At 40.7% G+C, this 24,876-nt stretch overlaps 2 protein-coding genes across 2 annotated transcripts in view; both read right to left on the bottom strand.

Annotated features, from left to right (window-relative positions):
* Positions 1-256: 256 nt before the first annotated feature.
* On the bottom strand, positions 257-1,841 carry eva1a (eva-1 homolog A (C. elegans)). The gene is made up of 4 exons (XM_061068922.1): positions 1,796-1,841; positions 1,416-1,532; positions 1,170-1,319; positions 257-369 (listed from the first exon to the last, which is right to left on the bottom strand). Exons 1-4 carry the CDS (start codon positions 1,839-1,841, stop codon positions 257-259), a joined length of 426 nt encoding a protein of 141 aa, XP_060924905.1.
* A 13,087-nt stretch (positions 1,842-14,928) lies between these two features.
* itsn2b (intersectin 2b) overlaps positions 14,929-24,876 on the bottom strand; it is a 30,648-nt gene continuing 20,700 nt past the window's right edge. Inside the window, exons 24-40 of the mRNA XM_061067724.1 lie at positions 24,803-24,833; positions 24,551-24,672; positions 24,216-24,312; positions 23,904-24,098; positions 20,768-20,889; positions 20,514-20,620; positions 20,199-20,382; positions 20,013-20,111; positions 19,811-19,894; positions 19,623-19,706; positions 19,438-19,500; positions 18,866-19,015; positions 18,566-18,684; positions 18,386-18,468; positions 18,217-18,300; positions 17,305-17,478; positions 14,929-17,066 (exon numbers count right to left, since the gene is read on the bottom strand). Of these exons, the coding sequence (XP_060923707.1) occupies positions 16,918-17,066; positions 17,305-17,478; positions 18,217-18,300; positions 18,386-18,468; positions 18,566-18,684; positions 18,866-19,015; positions 19,438-19,500; positions 19,623-19,706; positions 19,811-19,894; positions 20,013-20,111; positions 20,199-20,382; positions 20,514-20,620; positions 20,768-20,889; positions 23,904-24,098; positions 24,216-24,312; positions 24,551-24,672; positions 24,803-24,833 (1,947 nt within the window). The 3' untranslated portion in view covers positions 14,929-16,917. The remainder of the gene's footprint in view (positions 17,067-17,304; positions 17,479-18,216; positions 18,301-18,385; positions 18,469-18,565; positions 18,685-18,865; positions 19,016-19,437; positions 19,501-19,622; positions 19,707-19,810; positions 19,895-20,012; positions 20,112-20,198; positions 20,383-20,513; positions 20,621-20,767; positions 20,890-23,903; positions 24,099-24,215; positions 24,313-24,550; positions 24,673-24,802; positions 24,834-24,876) is intronic.

Genomic DNA, 24,876 nt, shown 5'->3' with positions numbered 1-24,876 from the left:
TCCAAGTCGTCCTGTGTTGTTGGACTGAACCATCACAACTCGTGTGTTGTTTCTGTTGTTTTTACCGTAGAGGACTGCTCCAGGCAGTTCTGCCTGCACCAGTTTGATCTATGAGGGTTTCTTTGGGCAGACACTGCCCTCCGAACCAATGGTTATAATGTTCCTTTCATCCAGTTGTTTATTACTTTGTTTGTTTAACTTTTATTCCATCTTGTATCCACCTGTGCATCTTCATGTCCTCCAGACTGAACATGTGTCAGTAATATCTGTTGAGGCTCTGAGTGACTGTGCTGATGTCAGGTTGTCCGTTCATCCAGATCTCCCGGAGAATCCTTTCCCGCTGTTCTAGCCGCTGGGCTCGGTCCAACTCTGGGGACGTGCACACACACACACACACACACACACACACACACACACACACACACACACACACACACACACACACACACACACAAACACACACACACACACAGAAAGAGGGAGGGATGTTAAAATACACCAACACACTGGCTAGTCTCATAAATGTTAAATTTGAATATGAGAAGACATTCTATTGTAGAGAATCAATATATCTGACATTTATTTTCATAGAAAAAACAGAGAACCTAGAATTTTCAAATGTGTTTGTTATCTGGAACAGTCAGTGGAGTATCTAGGAATGTATAAATCAGGGGCCATATCAGCTCCACAGCTTTGATAAAAGAGAAACGTCATTGAATACATTCTGATTTCATTTTATGTTTTTTCTCCTGTCTGGTTTGTACCTTTGTTTGTTTGTGTGTGAGCAAGAAGCAAAAATTACTGATTGGATTTCCACGAAACTTGGGATGGGACATCTTAGCATGGGTTCGTACAAAGGGTTGGGTGTTAAGGGGACTAAAATCTACGATTGTGTTGAATTCAGTGCAGCTTGACTGAGTTGAGACACTGTTGGGCCAAGGCTTCAGCATGTGCTCTATAACATTCTGGTTCTGGCTGGGATCCCACAAGAGTAAAGGGTAAAAAAAAGAATGTATACAGTGTAGACAGAATATGTACAGTGTGAACATATGGTTGTTGCACATAAGCCATTGCATTTTACACACAAAACTGGGAGCCGAGCTCCTTCAGGAGGGAAGGACCTGTTTTACCTTCCCTTGGTGCAGTCAACATTGTGTTTGTGTGTGTACCCTCAGACGATGTGAACATGCTGGCATGCAGCAGAGCTCTCTCAAAGCGTCTGCGTCGTCGTGCCGACGGGTCAGACGGGTCGTCCCACTCTTCTGACTCACTGTCCCCCACAGGCCCAGCCCCTCCAGTCGCAACAAGAGCAGTGCTGTCTGGATTACTGTTGCCAGGCTGATGGCGGGGACAGCTGTGATGGTGGTGGTGACGGTGATGGTGCCTGCTCTTGTGGCGATGGTGAGGGTTGTTACTGTTTCCGTAGTTACAGTCTGCTCGACAGTGTATCTGGAAGACGATGGCACAGAGTGTGACGAGGAGGCCGGCAGACACCCCACCCAGAAACACCAGGGCTGCCCGCTCAGGTTGGTCTGAGAGAGAGAGAGAGGGAGAGATTGAGAGAGAGAGAGAGAGAGAGAGAGAGAGAGAGAGAGATACATTCACAGTTTTAAAATGTACACGTCTACATAGAACAACTTTAGACTGGACAGTACAGAACTCAGCTGACTGACTTTTAACCGGAGCAAATAGATTGAAAAACATGACCCTGGTCTTAGCCTCTTTACACTGCCTTCCATTAGAATTGATTTTAACAATGTTTTTGTCATGACAGTTTTTCTGATTGTGGACCTACCTGCAATGAAAGTGTAAGCTGCCATCAGGTTGCTAAGCAATGCCATCTCCTGGGAGACCACCATATCTGGGCTTGTTGTTATGGGAGCGCTCATGATTTACTGTATTGTGTTCTCTGGCAGAGGTCAGTGTGGTTCCTTCCTCATGTCTCCCCTAGACTCTGGGCTTGAGCTGTGGAGGGAGGAGAACAGAACGAAGGAGCGATAGAGGGAGAGAAGGAGAGAAAAGGGTAGAGGATGGTGAAAGGTGAAAAGGCACAAACATGATATAAAATCCTGAAGTCCAAAAATCTGTCGTTATAATTAGTATCTTTGTGTAAATTCATGTGTTTGTGTTAACAACATTGACAAAGTCCTGATTTAGAATCCTGTAATAAAACATCAAACACATTTTTTGACTTTCTGGCAACTTAGTGGGTTCATAAGTCTATCTGTAATGCCTCAATGGCTCCTCTCAATCACACTGTGTGTTTAAGTGAAACACACACCGTTTCATTTGAATCTAAATGCATTAGAGAACTCCGCTTCAAGTCTCCTCCCATGATACACACTTGTTAATCCCTATAGTCCTTGCATAGCTGGATGTTAATGTAATATGTAGAAATGTTCCACTAGGTCGCAACAAATAGCTATCAGCCAATTTACACAATTTGTTGAAACTGTAAACAAACACACGCACGTGCATAAACATCTCTACACACACACACACACACACACACAGACACACACACACACACACACACACACACACACACACACATACATACAGACACTCTCTCTCTCTCTCACACACACTCACACACACACGTGACATGATGTTGACTGGAGACAATGAGATTCTTTGGGGACTCAAAATCACACTTGGAGCACTGATAGTGATTTGTTTTTTAATTGTTTTGGGAGATACCTGAATAGCATTGTCTAGACACGTAGACCCACAACCAGACTCTTAGTTGTTCTGGTACTACCCCATACATATCCAGAATTATAACCTTATTATAGATATAGATGTGGGTTTGTGTGTGTGTGTGTGTGTGTGTGAGTGTGTGTGTGTGTGTGTGTGTGTGTGTGTGTGTGTGTGTGTGTGTAGATAAATAACTACTCAGTATGTTAGATTCCAGACTCTCTGGGAGGAGAGAGTATAGAGAACCATTCACTGTGACATGCAGACTAATTAAAATGACAGAGCTGAAATCCTGGAGAAGATCTATGCATAGTCCTGAGAAGGGAGAGGAGGATTGTGACAGAGAGCAAGGAAAGAGACGAGGCTCCGCTGGTTCTGATGTTACTGCTTAACTTGTGTCTCACCTGATCTGTTAACCAACACTCCACAGTCTAATAAGAGTCACAAAGGAAGTGGTCTTATCAGGGTTTTATCCTAAAGATGCCTGAGGGTTTTTCAAATCCTGCTTTTAGTATTTAAAGTAAGGAAAAAATCAAATTGAGTAAAAAGAAAAAAATATATTTAAAGCTAAAAAGAGATATCTGCTATGTATATGTGTATATAATAATTCTTAGATTTTCTCAATTGGTGGAATACCAGGCAGGGTTACCTCTTTGGACATGTAGAAACAATAAACACTCTCTGAGAAATAAACACAACTAATAGAAAGTGACTTACAGTACTTTGTGTGTTCATTGTGACATAAATCTAATGCTTGGTGCATAATGCGGTTTGACTGACCGAGTTTAAAAACTGCTTCAGGAATAAAGCTGTCTTCATCAGCTAATAAAAGCTCCATCCTGGATAATGCTGATTAACAACCATCCCTTACTGTAGGTACAGTGTTGTGTAACAGTGCAAGATGAGAGCTGGTGAGTGTTGGTAATTTCACGTACTGGGCTCAGCAACACTGAAATCCTGCAAACATCTTCAGTTCCTATGCATTTTAAAAAACAGATGAAAATATGCACCTTAAATAATTGCTATTCTCTTACGTAGAGCTAAGTAATATCTTCACTTACAGCAGAGGTGACACTTCACTGAACTGTGCTTAAAGCATGACTCTCGAATTTCACAAAAAATGGTGAAGCCCATCGGCGATACATGACATAACTGCAAGTGTTCACCAACATTCCTTTGTGTTGTCGTCCAAAATGTATGAATCTGTTCTTCCAAATAAAATTAGATGTGTTTGTTCTGTCATGTGCAGAAACACAGTGGAGAAGGGTTGAAAAGGTTTTATAGAACTGATTCCATGAATGTGATTTAATTTCCCAGCTGACCACTTAAACTACATCTCAGTGAGTGTGTTCTGGCTGAGTGTACATGAGCTTTTCCCCCATTACGCCTTTTAATAATGAGTGGAAACACTTCATGAGGACCGACCAGACTTCATGACAAAAAAGTACCTTAAACTCCATCTAAAAACGACTTCAGGGTTCAAAATCTAAAATGAAAAAAAAAAACAACTCGCACATTGTACTCTCACAACTTCAACAGATAAAAAATGGATGATGCTCTCAAAGAACATCTAAGACGACTGGCCTAAATTTTGGCAACACTTTGAGCAGTAAAAACTGGAGGTGCAGTAAAAACCACAGACTGTAAATAAAGATGGACGACACGTCTCCACTTCTTCCCTCTACATGAAGCCAATATACTGTATATCCCTAATAGGAATTAAAACCAAACTTATCAGAACACATATACTTGAACACACAATAAGAAATGTACTTAAAATGACAGAAACGATATTTAAGAGAAAATTATTTGAAATGTACTTTGACTTTATTTTGGTGTATGTTCAATCCATTAACTTGGAGAAGCTGGGATTTATGACCACCAGGTGGCGATCAAGATATCTTTACATACAGTCTATGCTAAAAACTGAAATCACACTGAAGAACAAGTCAGCACTTTGTCACATTTCAGAAAGCATGTAACTCAATGAAAAACCCAGTTTCATCTCAGACTGACACGTTGCTCAGCATTAAAAACACACCTCAGGCCCGTAATTATGTTACACAACAGTGAAAAAGCAACGCAACAACACGACACGTGCATGGGGAAGAACATGGCTACAGCTTACATGACATCGCACTGCAACATAACACATCTAAACATAACCCAAGCTACTGGCACTTTCTAAATTCACTGGCTGTCAGGGTCATTTAGGGATGTTACACGCTGCAGGCCGCGGCCGCCCTTCTCTCCCCTGCTCTCCTGCTCACTGCCTCTTTTCAGATTTTAGATCATGCCACTGAATTCAGCTTTTCATTCTATTTATTTTGTGTTTCAAAATGAAAGCTGCACAGATCAATCATGTTCCTTGATGATCATGCGTCTCAACAGGTCAGTACAAAGTAAAAAACCTGCCAGGATTTACCGTCAGGCAGCTGAGCGTCACAGTTATGTAATGACATTAGTCTGAGACAGTTGGATCCAGCTCATTACAGCCAATCACCCGCTTCAACAGTCAGGACCACAGGAGCTGTTTACACTGAGGACACATGACCGGGTCTCACCCAGTTTATTTCACTCTGTCTTTGGACTGATATTCTAGTGAATGGGGTTAGTGTCCGAGTGAGTGGATATATTTGTACCAGCTGGTGCACAGCAAGGCGAACTGTTTCTTTAGCTGCCTTTATGCTAAGCTAAGCTAAGCTAATGAGCTGTAGCTTATATTTATCGCACACATCTGAGTGATATCATCTAACTCTCACACACAGTAGCTTTAAGCAAGTGCCTCATAATGTCAATGTTTTTTTAATCAAGGTTATGTTTTTTCCATGGCGGGGGGGATGAGGTATGGATCAGGGTATACCAGATATTATATCAGTTTCTTTAACATTGAGAGGTAAAGGGTGATTTTCAACTTTTTTACTGATTTCCCAGGGAATAATTCATGGGTCTTAACGAGAAAATCAGGCCTATTTCGAGAACTGATATCTATGCAGGAGCAGATGTTGGGCTTTGGCAGAGGTATAAGTTGTATTGTTTTTTTATATGATTTAAACTACACAAAACAAGAATAGGAGGAGGTTCTTCACTTCATGGACAATTCATCCATCCATCCATTTTATAATTCCACTTGACCTGGAGGGATCTTGGGTCTTCCAAGCCCAGTTGAAAAACACTCTCACTCAATCTAGACTCTCACATGAACCTAACCTCCATCTGCGTGTCATTGGACAGTGCAAAGAAGCCATGATGCCTGAAGAAAACCCAGTAAAACCCTGGGTGAACACGCAAACTCCACACAGAGAGATCCCGGCTGAAGAGGGATTTAAACCATTTAAACCCTGTTGCTGTGAGTTGAGTGTTAACCTCTTTACTACCGTGCAACATGGACAATTAAGGCAGAATTTAAAAGAAAGGAAATGGATGGCAACTTAACCTACAAGCATCCTCCTCTCATTTCTTTCTGTAATCGTTCACTCAGGTCAAATTATCATGTGGAATGTCACAATAGCTCATTGTTTTTGTGGTGAAGAAGAATATATTGGTTCCTTTTGCCTTTTTCAGCTCAGCGCACAGTGTACATCAGCAAACACACACACACACACACACACACACACACACACACACACACACACACACACACACACACACACACACACACAGAGACACACACGCTCCACATGTTCTCATCACACTTTAAACATGTTTCTCCGTGTGTGTGTGTGATGCTAATGCAATGGGACAATGGCCTTTCTTTCCTCTGCTGCGCTCTGACTAACTATCTTAACCTGAAGAGAGAGCAGAGAGAGAGGAGGAACAAAAATAAGGTAAGAAAAAAAGAGACACAAGGAATTAGAGAAAGAGAAAGTAAAGATAGATGAAGCAGGAAAGAGTGATACGTGGAGAATCGACACCAACCAAGAAAAGATACGGAAAAGACTCCAGTCAATGTACTACACATCATCATCATCATCATCATCATCATCATCATCATCATCATCATCATCATCATCATCATCATCATCATCATCATCATCATCATCATCATCATCATCATCATCATCATCATCATCATCATCATCACGAGAGACAATCAGCAGCAGCAATATGTAATCCTTATCACATGCAAACAAAATGTTTAAACTCACATTTCATTGATGCAAAGATCCCATCTGGAGTGTGTTTACACTTCTCCTCCTCTTCCTCTTCCTCACCACCCCTCAAATCTTCTCCCCCTCTCCTTCCCCCTCTTCCTCTTGCTTCTCCTCCTCCTCCTTTTCTGCTCTCTGCACTTCTCCACACTCTTCTCCTCTACACTCACAGCTCTCTACTCAATTCAACTCCCTTCTCCCCTCCCCTCTCCTCCCCTCCCCTCCCCTCTCCTCTCCTCTCCTCTCCTCTCCTCTCCTCTCCTCTCCTCTCCTCTCCTCTCCTCTCCTCTCCTCTCCTCTCCTCTCCTCTCCTCTCCTCTCCTCTCCTCTCCTCTCCTCTCCTCTCCTCTCCTCTCCTCTCCTCTCACGCTAACACTATAATTATATGTAAAAATGTTCTTTTTGTTTGATAAGTCAGTGTGGACAAACCTTCGCCTCCTCTTCACTTTCTTACACAGATACAAACTGAAATCTTTAGTCATTCTCTTTCTTTCGCCTCAATTGTCTTTCTCTCTTTGGGGCAGCAGCAGCAGGAAGAGGAGGAGGGACGATGCTCCCAATGTTTTTCAGCGTGGAGTTGCAGTTATTCCATTTTAGATTGTTTCAGGGTATTTTCCAGAAAGAGAGTGAGAGGCCGGGTCCTGGAGGGAGCAGAAATATGACATGAGCGACCCTGACAGGTCGACTAAACCTCACTCCTCTATCTCTGCCAAACATTAGCTTACCTTCCTTCTCTCCTACTCTCTCTCTCTCTCTCTCTCTCTCTCTCTCTCTCTCTCTCTCTCTCCCTCAATCACACTCACACACACTCAGACGTTCAAGAACACACACTTGTCTTCCTGGATTCTCTCTTTCATGCAGAACCTTCACTCGAGGGAGGAGAGAGAAAAGAAGAAGAGAGGCAGGGACACACTGACAGGAAAGCAAACAGTGTCAAAACATGTCAAACCTTCAAACCTCACACGTGAAAATATATATTATTTACAGTTTTTCACAATTGTTAACACACGTTTTTCAAAACAATAACGGCTTTCTCAAAAATGCACACAGAAAACTCAAAACCTCACACACAAAATGTTAAACCTGACACTCCCTTTGCAAGATGGCTCTTTGCCATCAAATCTCTTCACTGTTCACAAAATAGAACTTGTGTTTTCATTTGGTACACACAGCCATATTTTCAAATGACACACACATACCATTTATTGAGTACACACAACTAAGCATTTGCTTGCACACTTCCAAGCATTTACAGCACACTGAAGTGCAAAATTGAACACACAATCATCAAAATGGAACACAACATATATATGACAATGACTCTGGAGAATTAGCCATTTCTCCTTTTGTAAACTGTCTCAGTGTAGGCCTACTTTTTTCATAGTCAAACATAAAACAGCACACAAATATGCAGCAAAAAAGGTTTATTTCAGTACACACAGAGAACAGTACAGTACTGACACAGACAGCATGAGAATGCAAGTTACAGAATGGACACAGAGAGGTCAACAAATGGGCTACAGTTAGACACTGTAGAAAAGGAACAATATTGGATTACAGGTAAAATACATGCATGTGTCAGTGCTGAATACTAACGGTACTAACAAGCACAAACTCTCGCCGTAACTCCTTGATGCGTCTGTGTTCCGTTCGAATGGGACCCTGTTCACTTGTTTCATCCGCATGGCATTCCTATGAAGAATACGGTCCAATGTAGAGAGGCTGGCGGTCTGGACGTTTCTAAATGTAGCATGGTCAGCCAGGATCCTAGTTCTTATTTATTTGAGTGTGATAGCATTGTTCTCATAAACCATATCTACAACTTCAGTCTCCTGTTTGGCTGTGAAAATGCGTGTTCTTCCTCCACGGTGTGGTTCTCTTTCAGTCCTGCAAAATATAAATACTGTGAGCACACTGTATTCTATTGTATTCCATTGTTCATAAAAAAAAACAGAGGCTGAAGGCACTTTTATGCTGCAGTCCTGATTGCAAATTGCTCAACAGACCTGAATGTTTAGAGATTTGAGTATTTGTGTGTTGTAGGTTGATGCTTTGATATTTTACTTGAGAAGTGTGTGCAACAACTGAACATTGTGTGTAGTGTTTTGACAACAAGGTGATGTGTAATTTACATCAGAGTGTAAAGAAGGAAAGTCAGAGTCTAATGAGATAAGGGAGTGTGAAGTAGTGCCAAATTGGGTCAAGCTATTGGTACATGAAGTGAATGTTGTGCAAATTGTGCAGAATTTTTGCTTTTTGTGTGTTAACAATTGAGAAAAACTGTAATAAAGAAAAAACGTGCCCACAAGAGGTATAGCACTATAAATTAAATGAAACACACAGATTTTACCAATATTTTACTTTTTACACTTAAAAACATCTTAAATGTGCTTTACCCTTAACACACGATAAAAAAACATGTTATATCTGGTTTGCTGTACGTTGTATGTTGTATGTGCTTTACTGTATGTGGTACGCTGTATGTTGTATGAAGTATGTTGTATGTTATATGTTGTATGATGTATGTTGTATGCTGTGTGTTGTATGTTGTATGTGGACGCTGTATGCTTTAGGTTGTATGTTGTATGTTGTATGCTGTATGTTGTATGCTGTATGTTGTATGTTGTGTGTTGTATGTTGTATGTTGCCTGCTGTCTGTTATTTGTTGAATGTTGTATGTGGAATGTTGTGTTATAAGTATAATACCCAGTGGTGCTTTAACACAGATGAAGTGCTAAACAGATGAATAGTTTCTTGAATTTAAACTGATTAATTGAAAAAAATTACCTGAATTAACAACAAACAAACTGAAACATTCAAATACATGAAAAATCTATAATGTGCGGCTTATAAACTTTTTTTGTGAATAGACAGATGAGACATTAGAGAAGAAGAGAAAGAGAGAGAGAACTTGGATTAAATTTAGCTATTTGGGAATTCACCTCCTTACTGCACACACACACACACACACACAGACACACACACACACACACACAGACACACACACACACACACACACAGAAACACACACACACACACACACATACACACACACACACAGCCGAATGATTATATGCCTGCTGTTGTTGTGAATATCGTTGTCTATGGTTGGAAACTGTGTAACATGTGGGATAGGGCTAGCGTGTCTGCGTTTGACTGAGTTTTATGTTTCAGAGCTAAATCAGCAGCTCTCTAAAAATAACTTTATATCAGGTAATGCTGATGAAACTTTTATCAGCCAACCTGTGTTATTAGCCAGTTCTGTTTGTGCTGATGTTATAGAACAGGGGAACACAGGATAAACCCACTCACTCCACTTCAGGTCGGGCTGGGGTCTGACAGAATTATTCAGAGAACAGCTCTCAACAGGTCTGTGAAAAACAAAAAACACCTTGCGTGCATGTCTGCTAAAACCTTTCGGCTTCTAACAGAGTGTTTGTGTTTTTTCTTGTTTGAATTGACGAGGTGTTCGGGGGTATATAGATAGATTGTGGACCCTCTGCATGTGCAGTGTCTGTGGACCTATTCCCTCACTTATATTCATTCAAATCAAATTATAAAACACTGAATCAACAACTAAACACTTGTTTCCATTGAGATTATTAGAGTTGTTGGTAATTAACTGTTTATACACCATTTAATAGGACTCAAAAGAATTGTGATCCCATACGTGCTTTAGTCTGCACAATCTGTATCACTTTTTTTTTTTTTAGCTCTCCTCTCTATGATGAACATTTACAGGCAAGAAAACATTACAAAAGACATTAACGGATAATTACTTCATAGATGTTGTTCGTGTGGCATTAAAGAAAGGAGAGAAAGCTTCCCCATGGTGAGAAGGATTTGGGAAAATACTCTTCAGCATTTCCTCTCACTTCTTTCCCTCCTCTTCCTCCTCACCACCATCAGAACAACCTGTGCAAACTGCATTGTTTCCACTGCTGCTGCTTTGTGTCTGCACTACATGGGCGGTGTCTGGCTGGAAGAACATGCTGATTGTCAAAGTGGTAAAAAGATTTCAACACAAAAGAGTGGTTTAGAAAGTATGACATTTAGAAAGTATGAAATACATCTGATAACTGGCTGCATTTGATAATTTCTTAATTGTGTGAGACATTTTGAAAGGAGTTTCTGTGTGGAAGTCTCTATAGAAATATTAATAAAACAAGCAGTCCCACCAACAAGAACTAGTAGAGCACTCAGTGCATACCTCCACCTTGACCCAACAGTCCCCTCATGAAACGACACACACTAAATAAATATAAATATCAGCCCCCTAAATATGCCATTATTTTTTCATCAAGTTCAATTATTCTCTGTCCTATCCTCTCGAAAAGGAAAGTCAAGAAAAAGAAGGAACTATAACAACCTCTGCTAAGGCTGAATGATAGTCTGGTTCTTTACATTTTCAAAAGAGTGTAACTAGATAACCTGAACAAACATGTGGAAAAAATCCAACTTGAAAAATCTCACGATGTTCAAAAAAGTGAATAAAGTTTATTTATAGATCTGCTTTACTGATTCATGCTTTCTTCATATATTTAATGAGAAGAAAATATAGATTAACATGAAGACAATAAAAACAAGACGTTTGTCTGACGCCTTCATCAATGGCATCACCTTATCACCTCATCATCATCATAATTATCGATAATGAAAACACATCTAAACCTTGTTCTACATACAGAATATACAACCACTTACCATCCATAATGCATCAGTTTATGCACCTTCTCGCTCAGGCTGATAAAATATTAACGGTCTTTGTACAGTGTGTTCCGTGAGGAATTGTTGTTCGTCATGTCTGAAGCAGCACGAGGAGCAGTGAGTCACAGATGCTGGGTGCATGGGAACACTGGACCTGTGCACACCGGTCCACTCTTTGCTCCTCACGTACCTCACTTCATTATTCATGATGAACCTTCAGGTCAGACCTGCATCTAAATAAAACTGGGTCATTCTCTAATGGATTAAGGTAGTTACTATTCACAATATTCAAAGTGAGCTGCAGAGGAGAGCCCACGGTTCTCTGTGTTTGCTTTGGTCTGGAAGTGAGGAAAACATATCATTTTTCCTTTGTTGAAATGGTTTGATAATCTCTATATCACCAGTTTTTCATCAAGCAGCTAAACTCCAGCTTCAGTACAGAGTGCAACTGTTGGGGACTATTTTTAGCTGCGGATTAAGACACATTTACAGCAGCATGAAAGTTTGTGTGCAGTGCATGGATTAAAAGAAAATTAAAGCTGCAGGAACTTTTCACAGGAACTAGGAACCTTTGCAGGAACTTTGTTTGCCCACGGTAGGGACCAGGGTCGATCTAAAGTTCAAGGGAAATCTTTTTATTACCTAAAATCTCTGCGAAATAAAAGATGATGTTCAATGCATCGACTTTATGGAGCTGCAGGAGAACATCATGTGACACATAAACCCACGATCTGAATCTCCTCCATGTTAACTGTTGTTGTGGTGTTGCTCTGTTTAGCATAATTATTGTTGTTGTACAGTCCTCTCATTGTGTTCATACGTCAGCTTGTTTAATCTCCCCTGGTCTCTGGAGCACAGTGTGAATCAGGAACATTTAAGTTCCTTGAAAAAAATGTCTTTTGGTTGAAACATGTCTCACATGTTCACTGATACATGTTCAGTAATGTTTGAGCAACAGTGGAGCTCTATAGCACAGAGGCTTTGGCTCCACAGGAATCATAACTCACTTCATTGTATGACCAGCCTTCTCCTTTGAAGAACTTACGTTACTCAAGTATTTATAGTATTTATAGTTCTTCTCAGTGTATACTGAGAGCTGCAGTTAGAGGTTACTATGCAGGAGAGGTTTTTCCATATAAACCCTGATACATTGCTAGAGGAGATTGCATTATCATCACTTAACTACAAAACATATAAAAATGAGCTTCAACTTAGCCGATAGGGACGTTGCATTGATAATAATCTTGTAAACAGCTGTGGGATTGGCTACTCTGGTGCACAACAAATACCAAAAGGGAAAACATGTGTCTTCTCAGCTACCAAATGCTCCACTACTCACTGTGTATGCTGTTGGGTGATCAACATGTAGTGTTGAACCCCCCCGAAAATACCTTCAACAATACTGAAAGGAGGAAAACTCAAAGCAAAATCAGAAACATAAAGCACCAACTGATAGGAATTATATACTGTACTGCTCTGTGGCTTCATGACAACAGAGGACATTTTATATACAATATTTCCTTATCCTGAATATAAACCTGGTCAACAACTAAATGAGTAAATTGGAAGAAACATTTGAATTCTGTTTTAGTTACCGTGTTCATGTTAAAGAGAAATGTAGAGAGAGAGCCTCATCTGACCTCGTCTGTAGATTTTCTTTAATGTGAAATGTATTTTACTCTCTTGTTGCTACAGCTCAACTTTAATCCGTGTATGTTTTTTGGCCAGAGCACAGACCCCTCATTATTTTTAGTTATTGTGTATGTGTGTGTGTGTGTTACATAAGACAGCTGTTCATGTGGTGATAATCAAATCATTCCCATGACTGAATCAAGTAGAACTGAGGGTCTTTCAGACTCTTACTCCTTGTACATCTCTCTCTCTCTCTCTCTCTCTCTCTCTCTCTCTCTCTCTCTCTCTCTCTCTCTCTCTCTCTCTCTCTTTCTCTCTCTCTTCCTTCAAACTACTCTCTTCTTCTGCTGTAATGCACATTTATTTTCTACTTCCTCTCACTAGCTTTCTCTCTGCCCATCTCTCTCCCTTCACCTCACCCCTCTGCCTTTCCAGTATATTAATTCATTAAATAATACACAGATGAATTATTTAAAGAGAAACAGTATTTTTTTGTATTGTCAATAGTGTACAAAGGCAAACATATTAGTTTGAGGTGCCATCTAGTCTTATGACTGACACTTTAACTCGACACACTGAGCGTATACGGATTAAAAGCTGCCTGAAATCGGCAATTGGAGTCAGGGGAAAACATTATTATTATTATTAACATATGATCACCTTTAAAGATGCTTATTTACACATCAAACAGTAATGGAGTAGCATTTGTGTTTGTGCCCACCTGCTGAACTCAAGTCCAATAGGCTTTCCTTGTTGCTGTGTTTTTGGTCGCCACCACCTACTGAATGAAATGTCTCTATATTCGGCCTCTAAATGCTTCACCGTGCTTAGAGCTGCAGGTGAAAATGTCCCTGAAGACAGTGGTAAGACTGACCCAGAAAAAAGCTCTGAGGAGCTGAGAAAGCTTATTTTGTCGCCATGATCTAGAAAAAATCCAAAGTGGTTCAGCAATGTTTGAGATACATTTGTTTTCAAATGAAGTACAAAAAAATGAGATACCGTCAGTTTACATCATTAATATTACTGTACTGAATCTGTACTATACTATGCTGCAGGAGGCTGCCTTCAGCTGACGTGGTCGACTCTGTTCTGCAGCCGTGTGTGTTGCTGTCCTCACAGAGCCGCTCAGTGTGCTTACATAACGACTGCTGCTCCTGTGGACCCAGAGTCAGTGGAGGATGAAGAAGGACATAATGAGGCCTATTGGTGCGCACTGACAGCTCCACACTCAGCCCCACACTCAACCCTGTGACTCTGTGGCTGGACTACGAAAGATATCAGGGACAAGGAAATAAGATCCCACAAATGTTTACTGACTTCAAGATTTCCTTCAAGACTAACTTGAAGTTGAGTCTGGTTTAATGATGAATTAAACTAAACATTTACTATACATTACTTAACAATATATTTAATCACCTGCATAACATTTACCTGTCACACATTAAACCTATCGTCATCCAAGGCAGCTTTTATAAACTCCTTTGCAGAGGTGAGTAGCAGGTCAATCTTCTGGTGGCGTTGATAACGATCATGGCGTCATTTTGTATGTGTAAGTAGTAGAGCAGTTAAATGGTTTCTGAAAGGAGTTGCTTTTAAATTGTGAAGTGTCACAGGTTGACCGATTAAACCAAACCTGAAGTTCACCCTCTAATTTCGGCAGAAGGCGGTTGTGTGCTCAAAGTTTACAATGTTAAAGATCATCTTTTTTTTCAGACGGCCAAAAACAATACGACAGTTTGTTCACTTTTAATGCCTTTAATTTGACTTAAGAAACCCTGAATAGAGAGAGTGCCACAGAGGCCAAAGTGAGTACAAACAGCAGGTAACAGACTCCAGTCTGAGTTCGACAGGCCATAAACTCAGTTAGCACAGCAGCAGTCAATGTAGAAGGCTGCGGAAAATAAAAAGCAAAGACAAACTTAGAACACCCCGACACACACTAAGAAGGTAGACTAGTCTCTTTGCACATTATCCTCAAACAGAAAATATCAATATCAATTCAAGATTAAAAAACAGATTTGTTGATTGAATAAGACAAATGAACAGAATGAGAGCAGGAAACAGCAGGGTTGACAAAGACTAGTGACCTAGTCTACGTACAGTAAAACTCAACCGCAGATGAACATTTTTAATATCTGCTGTCAAACGTGATCAAACAAACCCAGTGGATTCCAACTGGTCCAAAATGACACAGCACACAGAGCTGCTCCGAACCTTTGGAAGTCACACATGCATAAATTAAGAAATAAATACGACACTTTCTCGTTAATATTCAGAGCACCAGCGGGCGCTCAGAGTGGGAAAATAAACAGGATGCAAAGAGCAAGAGAGAAAGCAGAAGACACCAAAAAAGTCAACCTTAAACATAATTATACAGCTTCTACACATCATATCCTTGTATGGTCTTAATGTTGGATGTGTCTGCAGGGTGATGAGAGTAAATCTAGCAGGGTCAAAATGTAAAGAGCGAAAATACAAGAGAGCAAATACTGTTCATTAGTGCTGACAAACATAATCCGCCAGTCTGTGTCACCTCAAAACACAGACATCCTTAAAAGCCTCTACACAGAAAAGTAAAGCAAGAAGAGGTGGAGGAGTTCGAGGTGAAAAAAAAATCATTACAGCTTTTTATTCCTCCTTCCATCTAGATTACTTTACACACACACACACACACTTGGATAAATAACTTGGCCTTAGCTGAAGAAAAAGCAAACAAAAAAACATCTATCCAAAAGAGATGATCATCCCAGTGAGATTAAAAGATTTTAGTTCAAATATGACAAAAGGCCTGAAGTTAAAAATCAACTCCAAAAGCTGCAGCATGTCAAGAGCCCTTAGCCATTTGTTAAGCATCTCTATGCTTTTACACCACACACACACACACACAAACACACACTAAAAACAAAAGGTTACAGTGACTCATCCCAGAACAACACATCCTGAGATCTTCTGTCTACAGTGGTAAACTGACTCCAGATCAGAGCCACTGACAAAAATCTTCATTGTCACTTTGTCCAATGTATTTCTATGCTGCCATCTGCTGGTGAAGATGCCCTTAATGCCACTGAGACCAGACAGTTTACAGTCAGTGATGATAACAAGTGTTGTCATGGAAGCCGGTCACAATCTGTTCATCTTGGACTAACCCATATCCTGAAAGTCAAGAGAAACACTAGCTACTTTAACTTCCACTGAACGAAATTGGTAAACTGTGTGTCAGTGACTGAAAAATTTAAAATCTCGCTGGGTGATTCTAGAGTAGAGACGAGGAACCTTTATATTTATGGTTTTATTGCTTTGTTAATTGCTCTTTAACTTCCTCTGATATTTTAAATCATTACAGTTGAGGACCTAGAGCAAGCTTCAGGACATCCTGTCTCAGCTGTCTGAGAAAACAGGCTTTAGTTCTTTTTATGTGTAAATATCATAAAGGTGCAAACTCCTGCACTGACTGAGCTTCCCTTTCCATCTGACGTCATCATTAAGCGATAATTATACAGCTCTAATTCCGATTGGAAGATTCAGACAACATAAGAAGAGGTATTATTATTATCATTAGTGCTGGTTGATATTCAAATATTAAGGCCTCTGTGTGAAACAGTTTTCAGGGGTGTGTTGGTCGATGCAGGAACCGGAAAGAAAGAGCAGCTTTTCTTATTTGGTATGTTCTCCTCATTCGGATGTCTTGATAGAAGACATGGTTTCTTATTTCAGTTCAGTCTACATGCGACTATTTGCCGCTGAAGAGCTGCAGGTCGAGGCGGACCCACACTTCCCCTGTGGGAACCTCGTGCAGCAGAAGACGTCGCGTCACTGGTCCCTTGTTCTCCAACTCCTTTTTAATGGTTGCTACGGGAACCTCGGTCCGACCCAGGAAAACTGGTACAGGAAAAGAAAAATCCAGATTCATGTGTGTTTTGAAGTGAATTTGGACAAAAATGCTCAGATGAAAATGAATAAATATTGGGTAAAAAATATATTTATAGAAATATTTTTAAAAATGCACTTATGATATAACAACTACACAGACTTGTCAAATTTAGCCCTTTCTGGAAATTTTAACAAGTCTATTACAATTTAATCTGGCAGTTGGGAGAACATATAGCAGGTAACTGACCATCAGGTGAAAACTGGTCTCTTTCAAAGACGGTGATGCAGAGGACGTCCTGGTAAATATCTCTGATGTGAAACTGACAGTTGAAGTTCCACTTGGGGTTCAGCGTGTCGGTCAGCGTCCTCGACGTGAAGATCTGAGCTCCCATGGTCACTTCACAGTAAGGGTTACTTTTACCTGGAGGAGGGACGGGAGACAGGATGAGGGGCGGGGAGAAGGATTGTGATAATAGGTTAAGAAATTGGAGAAAGAAGGAGAGGAAAAGAAAGAATGACGAGGAGAGCAAAAGCAAAGAGGAGCAAATAGAAGAGGAAAGAAAACAGTTGAATGTATACGTCCATCAAGCCCCAACAATCCTACACATGACTGACAGTTCTTACCCTATATAATTAATGTGTCATAAAACACAGTCCTAAACACTGAAAATAACCAAAATATTAGCCTTATTTCCTGAAAAAGTAGTGAAAAGTTAAAAAACATCATTGATCCACCCCTTAATCTTTATCTGCACCAAAATGTTATGGGGCCTCCACAGGCCCAGGCATCATCCCTCCACCAAGTTTAGTGGAAATCAGTTTAGTAGGTAATTGGCAGTTTTTGTGTTAACCAATAAACAAAACAATAAAACAAACAACCCCAAAAACCAACACAGGTTAAGAAAATAACCTCGAGACAGAAAATATATATAAACAAAGAAGAAATTACGCATGATAGCATAAAATAAAATCTGCATTATGGAAAAAAGAATGACTGCAGCACTCAGTACACAGAGAGGACTCACACAACTTAGGTGATACAATGACAGAATAATACAATTTGGGGCTTTATTTAACTTCATTAGATATTAAAGCAGCCGGGATTGATCGCTGGATTCCAACAGTGTGTTTTTAAATACAGCAGTTTATTCAAGCTCACCGTTTGGTTTTCCGGCCTTGAGCTCAGTGGCTTCTAAGATGGTCACGAGGAGTCTGCCAATTCCACTTGTCTTCACAGACCGAGCTGCAAACACGCACAAACACACACATTACTCTGAGATATCATCATATGTGTTGGCATCAATAAAACTATGCAAGTCTCCACAAACCTTGATAAGCTTTTTCCCTTTTTCTCTTTTCCGTCTCAATAAACTCTTCAGACGCAGCCTTGATCTTCTGAACCCACGCCGTCCTGACAACACAAACACAGAGTAAATACACCAACAGACACACATCATCTGTCTGTGTGTGTAGATATACAGTATATATGTGTGTGTGTAAGCATATACCGTTCATTGATGTTGTCAGTCCTGAGGATGTAGACTCTATCAATGTGTGAGATGTGGAAAATGGGCTCGTCACTGGAAGGATCAGGAAGCTTCACCAGAACTTCATTTAACAGCACAGGCTGCAGGAAACACAAAGACACAAAACGTCTTACATGGAAATATATAAACACACATAACATGGAAATGTTTTATACAGATGTGAATAAAGAAAATATGAAGTCTCAGATCACATTACCACCGTGTGTGTGTGTGTGCGTGTGTGTGTGTGTGTGTGTGTGTGTGTGTGTGTGTGTGTCTTACCGGTTTGTACATCTTGAGTTGTGCATTGTTCTTGTTGCTGAACAGTTTATCGGGCCCAGAAGAGGTGAACTGTTTCGCTGCATACGTCAGCAGCAGGAAGTCTTTGAAGAGGAAAGACCACAGCTCCTTGTTGCTCTTTGCCTTAAACATCTAGAAAGACATCACACAAAGTTCATCAACATCATAATAACACAAGCTGGACAGCATTACTTTTGTAAATCCTCTCCCCTCAGTGATGACTCTCATAATATTATAAACTGTTCAGCATCAAAATGCATTTGTACTCGACAAAGCAAGCAAATGGTTTGAGTTTATCATGACAATATTTAAGCGCTGACATGTCATCACTGTCTCAGATTCTTTGGTTTCGGCTCATCTCCTCTGTGAAAGTCGTCTGAGGCTAATGACATGTAACCAGGACAGAAACATTACAGGATCTGACCCTGTAATGTTTCGCATTTAATCTCCCTGTATCGCTGTTATACTTATTATACTTTTAGAATAGGTAAACCCACCAGAGTTGTTCCCCGGCTGTGTTTCCATAGTTTCAGAAACACATAAGTGTTACTCACCTTACCACTGTGGAGTAACTTCCTGGGGCCTAAACAGTTGGTAAGAGAGTTAAAGACCAGGTTCTGTGGGAAAAAAGTAAAAACAATTCACATGATCTTTACAACTGGGCATTATAGAACTTTTTGGTTATAAAAACATATAAGTTAATCAAGCTAGTTCTAGTTGAGTTAATAAGGTTTAATACCTCTGCAGCACCATCACATTGTACGTGGGTCTGAATCCATTCCAGTCTGTCAGAGTTCTCCTGCTCTCGAACGCCCTCGTTCACCTGGTCAAGTTCAACATTCAGCATCAAACATCATTTAACTAAACAGAAAAATATCTTTCATCCAGAATAAAGTGATGACTGAGTGTTTAAGTGAAGAAATGAACCTGTTGACAGAGTTCCTCCGCTCGCTCCAGCGCCTCTCTCAGAGGATCTCGATCAGCATGGCCCTCTGCAGTGCACTCCAGGATCTAAAATACACACAAGAATTTAATTACACCTTTTATTTTTCCTCATCACACAAAGTAGGTCCAATAATTGAACCACTTAACAAGTAGTTCAAACACGCTCATGACCACGTTGACATACATTTTTGATGTGCAGTGGGTAACGTGTGATCCTCTGCATGGGTTTTAGCAGGAAGCTGGACAGAGGCATTCCCTTACACCTGTAGTCTGTGGCGATTTTCTGATGGGAATAAAAAACAAAAGTGAAAATAATGTCAGTGTTACACTTCTAAAACACTACCTGCAAGTGAATTCCTCTCCTCCGTACCTTGAGGAAGGTCTTGAAGTCCGGCTCGTTGTCGGTGCGATTCTGGAGCAGCGTGGCTCCGTTGATTTGGCAGGAGCAGAAACGGATGTAAGGCTGCATGTGGGACAGCTCCGCAGCCAGTATATCACCAATCATCTGCACAGGCATGTTGTCCCCACCCGTCTTTTTACGGACACGCAGAGCCCTGCAAACATGTGCATATGCAAACACATGTAGCTCTATGTTTGTACACAACGGTAAAAACATTGCATTTAACATTATATCAGAATGAATGCTCCTTCTAGATCCCATCCTCTTTGTTCATTAGATACTGACTTGAGAAGTTTGGTGTTGCAGGCCAGCAGTTCTTTCCAGTTGACAAAGAGCATGGACATCTCTGCATCATTTACCCGGCCTGACTCTGACATAGGCCTTTGGAAAACCTACACACACACACAAATGATAGATTGTTTACACACCATCAGGTATGAGATCAGGGGAACTTGAAGACCCCCTGACACAATTTGATTTGGTCGACACATGAGTTTCCCAGAGGGACATGTGTGTGAGTGTGTGGGTGGGGGCATCACCTCCAGCACTATATTCAAGTCCTCCACGTATCTCTCCTCGGTCTGTATCAGCTCGTGGATGTAACCCTGTCTCTTCTTCTCCTGAGGGCTCATTGAGTCCAGGCTGTTCAGGTCTGCACACCCTGCATGAGAGGAAAAACACACAAGAGGGCGAATGGTTGTATTAACTGTAACAAAACTACACAGTTTACACCACAGCAACATGTCTCTGCATTTACTGCCCCCTGCTGGTGGCTCTGGCACAGATAACTCACACACACACTCAAAAGCTGCTTTTAACTCTTTTTACTGCACCTTCTCATGTGCCATGCCTGGAACTTTCAGAAAGGAGGAAGACAACAAAAAAGGGAGGAGAAGAAGAACAAGAATGGACAAATAAATAAGAAACACTAGATCACCACACACTACAACACACGTACCCTTACCTGATACCTGGTGCCCATTAGACCATTGTGAGGGTCCTGTAGAAACAGACTGGTTCTCGCTCACTGACCCTTCCCTTTCCTCCCCTTCTCCTCCTTCCCCCTCACTGTCTCTCTTGCCCCAGAGGTTTAAAAAATGAAATCTGTTCTGTAAAGTCATTGCTATGACTCAGAACCTGTCTGTGAATATTTTAAATTGTGTGATTGTCTCAAAGTCTTGTCGGACTTTCTCAAAGTCGGTTTCTCTCCGTCTCTCCTGTTTGTCTCTTTCTCCTTCTGTGCTGTTATCTTCTAATTGCTGGTGTCAGAGAGAAACGTCTCCTGGACCAAATCTGTTTGTACCATAACAGGAAGAGGGATGTCTTCATTCTTTCTCTCTCACCCATTCAGTGCACGTTACCTTTCTTATTTTGTATTTTCTATCATTTCTGCCCCTAAAACAAGACCAAACAATGATGTCCAGGTCAGAAATCTAAGGCTGCAACACCAAAACATTTAAGCTGATATTAAAGGGATAGAACTTATAATTTCATAAAGCAAAGGAAAAGGAGGGGAGAAACAAAATTACAATTTTCTGAGTTGTAATTATTTAAGACTTAGCTGCCCAAAAAGAGCTAAGCTGCTTGAAGAATCAGGGAGTGTCTGAATTTATGAAAAGAAACCTACGACAGACGAATTTTAATGAAGAAAAAAGGATGTGATCCTGAGTCTCACATTTATCTGTTCATCTTAATCGCATTTATTGTGTTGACAATATAAACTCACACGCACGCACACGCACAGCTGAGCCAATACATAACATAGAGCACATCTCCTATGATCCCAAAGAAGTCTTTATTTGTAATGTTTTATTTCAGAATCAGAAAATATATTAATAGGCACATCTTCAAAAATAGTTTCACCATCTTGTACCATAAATGTCTTTCATGTATACGCCCTCAGGTCAGTTGTGCTAACAGCCTTTGCTGTGAGGTCTGATAAAACTTCAGAATTAAAATTAAAGACAACAGTGCAAACACATTAGCAGCAGTTTGGTTTGACTTATAGTGTTCATCAGAGTGTATTTATACTTTTTCCTTTGATTGATGCGGTTTTACCTCAGTATTTATCAGACTGAGTAACAGATCCACAGATGTGACGCTTGCATAGATAATTATTGTTTACTTGAGGACCTGAAGAAATAAATCCTATAATAATTATTTTTCAAGGTGCATTCACTTTCTGCACAGACAAAACAGTCATAACAGCAAAGCAGCATTTAGCTAATATAAGGTGCAGCAGCAGTTTCTCATATCACTGCAGGAGGCAAAGCTTTTGTCTGTCAGTGGTTGTCTCACTTCAAAACTACTTCTGTCCCCATTGGTAATGACAGCTGACCCAGTTATGGCTTTTAAATATAGAAGACAAAATACTACATTTTTTGTCCAGATAAAGTTGAACTGGTTTTCAAGGCATAAAATCAAAAGGTCCACTGCAAAATGGTTAAAGGCAACAGGTCAAATAAAGGGAAGGATTTTTTATGCTAAATCTAACCTAACATTTTAGCAGACTGTCAACTCAAGTTTCTAACTTTATCCTGAGCAAAATCAAAATTGGTTTTATTATATTCATTTGAACATACTTATTTTATGAATATAGCGGGCAAACATCATGACTTCAAGCATTTGAAATAAATGGAGGAGTCTTGGGCAAATTAACAAGAGGCTTCAAGGTTTGTGCATTATTTGTACTAACTCTGAGAGAGAAAGGCCCAGAAAGTAACAGCAAAAATTGTCTGAATATGGAATTATCCGAGAAAAATAGTAGGCTCTGTGCCAGCTAAGTCCCCAGGAGAGAGGAGAGAGTTAGAATGGAAATAAGGCATTTAACAAATAGTGAGAAGGAGGGAGAAAAATAGGTGTATTACAAGGGGGAATGAAAGGAAAGATGGGGGAGAAGCCACAGAGAGACCCACTATTCCTCCAATTAAGACACATTTTTGTTTCTTTCCCTCTGTTCATGATTAAAAAGGCATCAAGGCTTTAACAAATTACTGGATAAACAAAAAAGCACTGAGAGTCATAAGAAACTTGGTTACGTCCTGATTCATTCACATTCAGGATTGGTTTGCATTTCTTTCCAGTTTACTCTCTAAGCTTCTTATAAACACACACACACACACACACACACACACACACACACACACACACACACACACACACACACACACACACACACACACACACACACACACACACACACACACACACACACACACACACACACACACACACACACACACACACACACACACACACACACACACACACACACACACACAGTGGGAAAGGTTAGTCGACAGGGAGTCCAGACACTGCCCGTTCAGAGAGGAGTGTAATAGTGGGTCTCTCTGAAGTCAGGAGGAGTAGAGGAAGAAGAGGTGGTGGAGGAGTAGAGGACTTTCTACCACCCTAGAAGGAGAAAGAGGAGAATGGAGAGACAGGGAGAGCGGGAGAAATACAGGTTTGGAAGTGAGAGGGAGGGAAAAAGGTGAGATAGTCAGTGAGAAGAAGGAATAAAAAGATGAAGAGATGGATGGAACAAAGAATATCAGTGATGGCAGATGGGGATTGCATCGGTGAACAGAAGAATTAGTCACATGGAAGCAGAACGTGCCCAACACGCACATTTCCTTCTATCTACAGTCATGATACGATTTTAAGAGATTTTCTTACACTGCTGGCTGGGGTCGCAGTCTGCTGTGGTCATCTTAACGTAATTGGTAGGGAACAGGCCAGTGACCCCGTTGATCTCTCCTTTCCACCAATCAGGGTTGCTCTTGTCCATGACGTTGATCAGTTGACTTTTAGAGAAGCTCATTTCGTCCCCGTTGGCGGCAGTGTAGTCATATATGGCAATCACCTGACAGACTGAGGGAGGAGAAATGATTTTACTCACATAACTTATTTCACCAGATCGCAGTTGTAAATTGCGTGGACTCTTCCCCTCTGGCTTTTACAAGACTTTCAGAAGTGCGTGTGTGTTACCTGGCTGGGGAGCTGGTGTGGACTTTCCACTGTTGGATCCCAATATTTTGATGTTAGAAGAAGGGAACCAGCCCTTCGCTCTCTTTTTACCACGGGCCTAGAGTCAGGAAACACACAAATGTGGATAATGAGGTTTTAACCAGAAAGCAGTGATACTGGCTGAGTTCATTAAGGTCACAAGTCAAAAAGGTTGGGAACAACTGCTCTAACAATGATAAAAGAGCTTCTGGCTGCTGCGCTGATGTGGTGCCACAGCTGGCGGCTGACCCTCTGTGGTTACCACCTACACAGGACTATAGACCAAAACAAACAGGTTAACAGCAGCAAACACTGACCTGTAGTTCTCCGAGCCACCAGCCATTCGTGTTCTTTCCAAGGACGAGGACGAGCTGGCCGTTTTCCAGATTTAGCTGCTCAGGGCTAGTAGAGGGGTGGGCCTTGATCACTTGGCCAATCTCTGTGCACACACACAAACAATAAATGTAAAGTATTACATTTAAACTGCGGCAAAAAAGTGAAAAGGAGAGTTGTCTTCTTGTATTGGAGTCACAGGCAGATGTATTATCAAAAAAAGATGTTGTGTTTACCTTGCTTCTTCTTTGCAGATATGCTCAATGTCTGAAATTATACAAATTATGAATCTTTTATTTCTTCAACAGAA

Source organism: Limanda limanda, chromosome 3, assembly GCF_963576545.1.
Source record: "Limanda limanda chromosome 3, fLimLim1.1, whole genome shotgun sequence".
Lineage (NCBI taxonomy): Eukaryota > Metazoa > Chordata > Actinopteri > Pleuronectiformes > Pleuronectidae > Limanda > Limanda limanda.
The sequence above is the reverse complement of the archived record's forward strand: the minus strand, read 5'-3'. Positions and strand labels throughout refer to the sequence as shown.